General features: G+C 50.2%; 1 protein-coding gene across 2 annotated transcripts; it reads right to left on the reverse strand.

Annotated features, from left to right (window-relative positions):
- Positions 1–1,497: 1,497 nt before the first annotated feature.
- Positions 1,498–4,096, reverse strand: EMD (emerin). 2 transcript variants are annotated; one of them, XM_084790379.1, is made up of 6 exons: positions 3,665–4,089; positions 3,387–3,491; positions 3,170–3,247; positions 2,828–2,961; positions 2,296–2,342; positions 1,498–2,215 (listed from the first exon to the last, which is right to left on the reverse strand). In XM_084790379.1, exons 1-6 carry the CDS (start codon positions 3,744–3,746, stop codon positions 1,885–1,887), a joined length of 777 nt encoding a protein of 258 aa, XP_084646505.1. In that variant the 5' UTR covers positions 3,747–4,089; the 3' UTR covers positions 1,498–1,884. The 2 variants fall into 2 exon arrangements, with proteins under 2 accessions (XP_084646505.1, XP_084646506.1); XM_084790380.1 differs by lacking the exon at positions 2,296–2,342 and having other exon boundaries at positions 3,665–4,096.
- Positions 4,097–8,727: the final 4,631 nt, after the last annotated feature.

The raw sequence follows: 8,727 nt of genomic DNA on the forward strand, positions 1-8,727 counted from the left end.
TACCATGCAACTTTATTTTAGGTTTCTGGTTGTTTTGAGTTTTTTTTTTCTCAAGACAGGGTTTCTCTGTGTAGCCCTGGCTGTCCTGGAGTCACTCTGTAGACCAGGCTGGCTGTGAACTCAGTGATTGCCTGCCTCTGCTTCTCAAGTGCTAGGATTAAAGGCATGCCCCATCACACTTAGCATGAGATTTTTAAAAAAGATTTATTTATTATTATGTGTACAGTGCTCTTCCTGCATGTACACCTGCACACCAGAAGAGGGCATCAGATCCCATTACAGATGGTTGTGAGCCACCATGTGGTTGCTGGGAATTGAACTCATGACCCCTGGAAGAGCAGGCAGTGCTTTTAACCTCTGAGCCATCTCTCCAGCCCTGTTTTGAGATTTTTTGAAAAAGATCTAATGAAATATATGTAACTATTATATATATTATATATATAATATATGTAATATATATTGTTTTATATATATGTTATACACACACACACACAAACACACACACGACTATTTTGCCTTCATCTATGTTTGTACATAACAGGAAATATCTAGTGATCACAGAAGTCAGAAGAGGGCACCAGCTCTCTTGGAACTGGAGCCACAGATGGCTTGTGAATCACTATGTGGATGCTGGGAAATAAACCTGGGTTCTCTGGAAGACTAACATGCACCTTTTTTTCGAGACAGGGTTTCCCTGTGTAACCTGGGCTGTCCTGGACTGGCTTTGTAGACCAGGCTGGCCTCGAACTGACAGCGATCCACCTGCCTCTGCTTCCCAAGTGCTGGAATTAAAGGCGTGCGCCACCACGTCCAGCTGTAACATGTACTCTTAACTACTGAATCATTAACTCTGCAGCCCAGGACTTAATTTTTAAATTTTTATTTGAAGATGCTGTCTTGGAATTCCAACATGTAGATCACAGTAGCCTCAAATTCAAAGAGATGCTAATACTTCTGCCTCCTAAGTGCTGGGATTAAAGGTGCATATCACCATACCTAGATAAAACCTTTTAAATATTATGTAATATGTATCCAGGACAGGAAACTAAGCAAGAACAGGCAAAGAATCCGGATGCTTATAGGAATGCTATAACCTTTGACTCTACTCCCATGCCATCAAATGACCACCAATCACAGGAGCTGAGCAACAGTCGACTGGCAGGATGCCTATTTCTTTTCTATCCTTATAACCTAAGACGTTGGTATGCGGCCTCTCCTGGCTAAAGTATCTGCATGTGTGGTCATGCATTTCCCATGGGCTTATCTACACATTTGTTTCTATGGTAGTTATTTTGCTAAGTAGTTATAAGTGCTTCAGGGAGTGAGCCTAGAAATAAAACCTGCAACCAAAACATACTTGTCCGTGGGTAGCATTTGATTCCTTCATTAAGACCAAGCACAACCAAAGGGAAAAGGCGCAGTGACTTTTGGGATTCAAGACCAAGCACCTGTGCCATGACAGGCCAGCTCCCACCCCAGTAGGAAGAGCCAACAAGGTAAAAATAAACATGTTTTTTTTTATTGTGTCCACGAAAACAAAGCCAAGGTGGCCTTTGGTTAATATCCCCTGAAAATGTGACAACAACAGGCATGCATGAGAACTACCACCACGACCAAGCTTTCCTCTAATGAAGTGAGGTCCTCGCCCCCTCCATGAGCCCTCAGGCTAGAGGAAGGCACATGTGGGCCTACTGAGATGTGGAAGGCCAACATTTGCTGCTTCCTTGGCAGGATGAGGTGGGAGACAAGCATTGCCCTAGGCTAGGCCCTGCACCCCCTAACTAAAACACACAAAATAGCCCCCACCCCACCCCCAACCCTTGCAAACACTGCTAAGGCAATCAGCCAAAACTCATGTTAAGAACTGCTCTGAAATCAGGACCCTCAGGGATCCATCCAGAAAGGGTTGCCCTCTTCCGCTTGTATGGAATAGTAAACGAAGAGCAGAAAGGCAGCAAAGACCAGGAAGAGTAACAGCTGGCCCCAGAGTGGGACCTGTCGATCCTGGTCCAGAGCAGCAACGGGGGCTTGCTTTTCTGGTCGAATGGCACGCCGGGTAAGCCATGAAGGCGGCGAAGACGAAGAGGAGGACACTGAAGAGGAAGAGGATGTAGGATAATAGGACAAGCCCAGGGAGCTCCTGGTGACACTGGAAACGGGGCGGAAGTGTGCGATGCTCTGGTAGGCACTGTCTCGGCCATAGACGGGGCGCGGCCTGTGGCAAAGGAAGGAAACAAGTAGGCCGGAGAATCTCAGCCCTAATCTGCCCCGTCCCTATGTGTGTCTACCACTCACCTATCCTTGCACTCCTCTTCTGAGGAAGAGAAAATGTCATCGCGCACCTGCGGGGTAGTTGGGGTTAGCAAGTGGGGAAGGGTGGTTTCCCACAAGTGTAATCACATCCTAGAGGCCAGACCATTGATCAAAAAAGTTATGGGCTGGAGAGATGGCTCTAGGTTCCTGAGTTCAGTTTCCAACACTCACATCAGGCAGTTCACAGCTATCTGTACACCTCTAAAAGGAATCTGACAGCATGGCCTCTGCAGACAGCAGCACTCATGCAACAGTCCCAGAGACATTTGTGTGTACTGCTGCTGGTGGAACGTCCACTGGTGGACTGGTGGACTGGACTGGTGGAACTGCCCATCTCCAAATGTACATTTTTGGAGGCCCCAATGTAGAGCTCTGACCCAATAGCTGTATGCTGACTCCAACCCCATTTGAAGGCCTAAGCACCACTCTGTGCACTTAGTACCTCCTTGACCATCTCCAGGCCTAGCTAGGATCCCCGCAGACTACACCCGGGTATGCTTGCCAGCCAACTCACCTGGTGATGGAAGGTGTCACCGTCTCCAAGTGAGAGCCCCGGCTGGCGGAAGTTCTTGGACACGCCCACAGACTCGGGCTCCCCATATGTCCTGGTGCTCAAATACCTCTCCTCATAGTAGTCATCATCATAGTCTTGGGAAGGAAAACAGTGGTAGAGGAGAAAGTGGTGCCCCCTACCTGCTCACATGGACCCCCAAATTTTGTGTGTGTGCTGTGCCAGTTTCTCCCCTCTGGAGCCACTGAGAACTGGTAGTGATGGGGTGAGGTCTGAGGTTTCCCTGTACCCAGATCCCTGAAGCATGGGGTAAGGATGTCAGTGCCCACCCCGCAGCTGCCTTACCCTTGCTCTGGTAGAGTAAGGCGTCCTCTTTTTTGGGCAGATCATACATGTCTGAGTCCATGGAGGCTGAATCCATGTCTGCAAGTGAAGGGGGCAGTACAGGGCCATTTACTCTCCAGGCTTCCCCCTATTCCTTCAGTCGCTTTAGTCACACCCCTCCCTCCCTAAGCCTTGTGCCCCCAGCGGCTCTGTTGGGCTCTGAGGTGGGCGGCCTCACCTGAGAATCGATAGAAGGAAGGCGATGACGAGTTGGGGGGCGAGAGCCTTCGTCTCTGGGTCTCATACTCGAAGATTTTCTTTTCATAGAGCTTGCGAGTGGAGCCTGACCAGACACAGGGTGCGAGGCGGTCAGGGGGCGCAAGCCGAGCACCCTAAGAGCACTGGGGAACACAGGGAGGGGACCTGAGGGGAGGAGGAGGTGGGGAGAGTGCTCAGGGAGGAGCGCGGGAAAGCGGGGCCCGAGAGAGCTTCTGCTCGCCACCGGCTACAGCGTACCCACGATAGGCCCGTGCGGAATGTTGTACTGGCGTAGCACTGCGGCCAGCTCAGTGTCGGACAAAACCGCATAGTCGTCCATGGCACACCCGATCGGCACTGGGAAGCGGTGCTGAACGCCAGAGGCAGCCCAGGCCTACAGACAGGGCCCAAGAAACGCACAGATCCTGAGCGCGGCAGAGGAAGCGCCACCGCCTCAGGAGCGGCTAGGGTCGCGTCACACAGTCGTTTGCGTCACAGCCAAGGCTACGCAGATTGCGCGCGCTCTTCAGGGCAGGCCTAAACCCGCTGGAACCCCCAGTGTAGACCTGTCCAGCAGTGAGAACAGGCGGAGCTGGCGAACAGAAACGTCACACTGGTGTGGGATTGGCTAGAAGAAGAAGAAGAGGGCGCGGCGTTTAGCAGAGCCTGAGGGTCCGCATGCTAGCTCTGAGAGCTAGGCCGCCAAGGGGTGGGGTTACCGGGGCTTGCGTTAGCTAGAGACAAGCTAAAGAGGCGGGCAGTGCTTGTTCTCAGCCAACCCAAACCGGTTTGTGATTGGGAGACTGAAATCTCACAGATCTTTGTCACTGGCTTCTCGCTGAATTTGTTCCCTAGTTCTCCAGCGCCTGGGGTTCTCAATTTCAGTTTGGTCCACAGCAATGCGAAGAGTCCAACCCCGAGAGCGACCCCTTCCAGAGCCCCTGGCGCTGCTGCGAGCTCTTTGTGTGCACAAAGTGCCGAGAAATGGCTGCCAGGCAGGGCTCTCATCACCTCTACTCTCCCCACCCATGCCCGCTAGTCTTCCAAGTCTCCAGGGCCCTGGCCTGCACACCTGCACCAGCCCATCCCCACCGCCTTCCTCTCTGCCCCCTAGTTCCCTCCGGGAGGAAATGGGGCGGGCACTGGGCCAGGAGGCCGCCAGCACTCCAGGACCACCAAGCAGCCTTCCAAAGGCCCAAGGCATGCCAACGGGCATAACCACAGGGTGCCCGCTGTGTGATGCTTGCAGATGGGTGCACCTTGTGCCTGCCTAAGTCACCGTTCCATCCACCCTGGGCCCTGAGGAATTCTGGGGGGGGGGGTGGGGGGTTGGGGGGAGCTCTCATCTGGTAGAGTAGAGTAGCCCCTAAGCTTGCTGTGGCCTTAGAGGCCAACACAGGGTCCAAAGCCTAGAGCAGTAGTTCTCAAATGCCCTAGTGCTGCAACCTCTTAGTACAGTTATGCATGTTGTGGCGACCCCTAACTATAACATTTTGTTGGTACTTCATAACTGCAATTTTGCTAGTTATAAATAAAAAATCTGATATGCACAATATCTGATATGTGATTCTCAAAGAGGTAGGGAGCCACAGGTTGAGAACTGCTGGCCTATCGGCAAACCATGCCATTCACTAAGATTCTGCATCAGTCAGAGAAAGGCTGCCTTGAAGAGTGACCATAGCCATTACCCTCTACCGCAAGTCATGTGCATTTAGGTAGGCGGCCCTTATTGGAGAGACCTAGAAGGGCATGCAGAAAATCAGTGCCCCTCAACCTTCCTAACACTCGAAGGCTTTACTACAGCTCCTCACGCTGTGGGGACCCTCAACCATAAAAGTCTTTCTGTTGCTACTTCGTAACTGTAATTTTACTACTGTTGTGAATCATAATGCAAAAGTTTTGGAAACAGAAGTTTGCCAAAGGGGCTGAGAACGACTGTCTTAAATACTGGTGCTAGTGAGCGCTCTGGTTAGTTCTGGGCTGGCTGACGACACTTTGGTGAAGGTCACAGGCCAGTTGTCTATGGGAGTTTAAAGTAGGCAACCGGCGAGGTGAAACCTCATGTAGCAGACCTTTGCTACTGTGTGGGTTCTTTTTTAAAAGATTCATGATTACATCCGTCGTGCTCTGCCTGCACGTACACCTGCCTGCCAGAAGAGAGCGCCAGAGCTCATTATAGGTGACTGTGAGAGCTGGGCGTGGTGGTGTACTTGGGAGGCAGAGGCAGGGGGATCACTGTGAGTTCGAAGCCAGCCTGGTCTACAGAGGGAGTCCAGGACAGCCAGGGCTACACAGAGAAACCCTGTCTTGAAAAACAAAAACAAGACAAAACAAAAAATAGATAACTGTGAGCCACCATGTGGTTGCTGGGAATTGAACTCAGGACCTCTGGAAGAGTAGCCAGTGCTCTTAACCTCTGAGCCATCTCTCCAGCCTCACTTCTTTCCCTCCCTATTTATCTCCCCCCATTTCAACCCCTATCACTAGATAGAAGAAAAAGAGGGATAGAGGGGACAGAGAGAGATCCTTCAATCTAATTTATTTTTTCTTGCTTCTCCTTCGAGCATACTACTAACAAACTGCAAAAACCCCCCTGAACAACAACCAACCACCAACCCCACCTCTAAGGGCCTTAGCATTTATATACCCTCTGAAAACTTCCCAGAATTCTAAAGGTCACATACACACAGAAACTATCTGCAGCAGGCAAAACCACGTCTCTGCTAGAACACGAGGTGAATCATAGTCAGCTGCTGGGGACAGTCTGAAGCAGCCCCACATCCTACACCTGGGATTAAAACAGAAACATAATCTTATAATATTGCTGTGTTTTTTAAAGAAACCAAAGTTTCAGAATTCCCACTACAGCCCTGTTTTGATGACATAAAAAGTCCTTAATGAAGAAGAGTTGCTGTTGGATGGGTTTAAAAGACAGTGCCCTCTTCTGTCCCTGGAAATGGAGCTGTATGAATCTCTGGAAAAGATGCTGCATTGCAGCAGGATAGGATAACTTCTGACAGGAGTGTGTGTAAGTTAGAGACAGGGTAGGAGAGAGGGAGAGAGAGCAAGAGGGAGAGAGGAGAGGAGGAAGGAGGAGGAAGAGAGAGAGGAGGAAGGAGGGAGGGGGAGAGGGAAGGAGGGAGGGGGAGGGGGAGAGGGAAGGAGGGAGGGGGAGGGGGAGAGGGAAGGAGGGAGGGGGAGGGGGAGAGGGAAGGAGGGAGGGGAGGGGGAGAGGGAAGGAGGGAGGGGAAGGGGAGAGGGAGAGAGGGAGAGGGGGAGGGGGGGCGGAGAGGGGGATTCTGGCCATTCATCAGCCGCTTTTTTTTTTTTTTTAGTTTTGGCAAAATCAGATTTCCCAGCATCCCATCCCCCTGAGCTGGCCCCTCCCCCAGAGGCCTCTGCTTACAGAGTGATTGCTCAGTACTCCCCCATGCCACCCCCCCATACAGAATCAAGTTGCTTCCTTATGAGGTCAAGGAATTTTAGGTTTGCCTTCTCCCTAAGGAGCACCCTCTGCACCTGCCTCAGAACTCTGCCTCTTAATGCCCCTAGTACCCTACTATAAGACTCTATCACAGATGTTATGAGGAAGCTGAACTGTGCTCCTCCTCTTCCTCCTCCTCCTCTTCATCTTCTTGTTGTTTTTCTTTGGTTTTTTGAGACAGGGTTTCTCTGTGTAGCCCTGGCTGTCCTGGACTCACTCTGTAGACCAGGCTGGCCTCGAACTCACAGCGATCCGCCTGCCTCTGCCTCCCGAGTGCTGGGATTACAGGCGTGTGCCACCATGCCTGGCAACTGTGGTCTTCTCACACACGCTTTCTAAGACCTGGAGCTTACGTCTAGCCCACTGCAGTGCAGCTCCCTTCTCTTTCATCCAGCAAAAGAATTGAGATCCCAGAATGAAAAGGCTTTGAAATAGGCCCAAGTGGCATGACTCATGGGCGTATTCTCCCAGCAAGTACCTGGTGAGCTAGTTGCTGCTAGCCTGGCTTCCCACCTCAATCAGAATTTGATGAGGGGGGAGCATAGAAAGATGTATGCAGGGCATTAATTCTGTGGGTCTCTGGGAAGTTCTTCCTGGGAAAGAGTAGCCATAAGCAGATGTGGCTAGTGGGGGAAAAAAATCTTGGAAGCAGCACATTCTAAAAATAAGAAAATTGTTGGTCCTGTAATCCCACTCAGCACTCAGGATTTTGAGGCGGGAGAATTCAAAGTTCAGGCCTGTATGAGCCTAAGGGTGAATTCAAGGCCACCCTGCATAATTTAGTGCGATAGTCTCAAAATCAAAAGTAAAACTGGGGCGTGGGGTGCAGTTCTCTCAGTGGTAGAGTACTTGGCTGGCATGAATTAAATTTTGGATTCAAACTCCAGAAACTGCCACCTCCCCAAAGTTGTAAGAAAATGTTTCTAATTTATTATACTTTTTTACCAAGGAACAATTACTTTTAATGCAGTGTGTGTGTCAGTGCTCCTGAAAGCCAGCTACATACTTACCACCTCACTCACACTCCTCCCATCTGCCTACCCACTGATGTGACGATGGTGCCCGTGGGTAAATGGTCCTATTGGGAAGCCAGAATGTGATATGCTAGTGTCAGCAGAACAAAGGTAGAAATGGATGTATGCATAGTGTCTGGAGGGGGCTTTGCGCTTCAAGGGGAACTAATTGACTCTGCCAGTCAAACACCCCTGCAGTGACAATTTTGAAAGTTTGGTTTCTTTTTCTTTTTTAAGTTTATTTATTTATTATGTATACAGTGCTCTGTGACCCACCATATGGTTGCTGGGAATTGAACTCAGGACCCCTGGAAGAACAGTCAGTGCACTTAACCTCTGAGCCATCTCTCCAGCCCCGAAAGTTTGGTTTCTTTTAAAACACGGTGTGTGTGTGTGTGTGTGTGTGTGTGTGTGTGTGTGTGTGTGTGTGTTTGTGTGTTTGTGTGTGTGTAAATAAAAAATAAAACAGAAATATTTTAAGAATATGTTTTTGTTTTTCAAGACATGGTATCTCTGTGTAGCCCTGGCTGTCCTGGACTCAGTCTGTAAACCAGGCTGGCCTCACAACAATCCGCCTGCCTCTGCTGGGATGTGTTGGGATGAAAGATGTGCGCCACCTTGCCCAGTTTATGTCCTTCTTTTAATCCTGGGTGTGGGGATCTGAGGCTTCTTTGCAGCAGCCATGCTTTGCCTCATGCTCTAGCAGAGTCTGGTTTGCCAGCTGCAGATAGTTTCTGTGACTGTGTGATGTTTAGAATTCTGGGAACTTTTCAGAGAATGCATAATTTTGAGGGCCCTTGAGAGGCAGGGTGGGTGCTTATTGG

The sequence above is a fragment of the Acomys minous genome, assembly GCF_964271855.1.
Source record: "Acomys minous genome assembly, chromosome: 7".
In the NCBI taxonomy this organism is placed as follows: domain Eukaryota; kingdom Metazoa; phylum Chordata; class Mammalia; order Rodentia; family Muridae; genus Acomys; species Acomys minous.

Bases quoted from the DNA above. Each gene is read 5' to 3' on its own strand.
- EMD (XM_084790379.1), bottom strand. From the start codon at position 3,746: ATGGACGACTATGCGGTTTTGTCCGACACTGAGCTGGCCGCAGTGCTA. The intron at 3,248-3,386 runs GTGAGGCCGCCC...CTTCACTTGCAG, and splicing joins TTCCTTCTATCGATTCTCAG to ACATGGATTCAGCCTCCATG. The intron at 2,216-2,295 runs GTGAGTGGTAGA...CCTTTGCCACAG, and splicing joins GAAGAGGAGTGCAAGGATAG to GCCGCGCCCCGTCTATGGCC.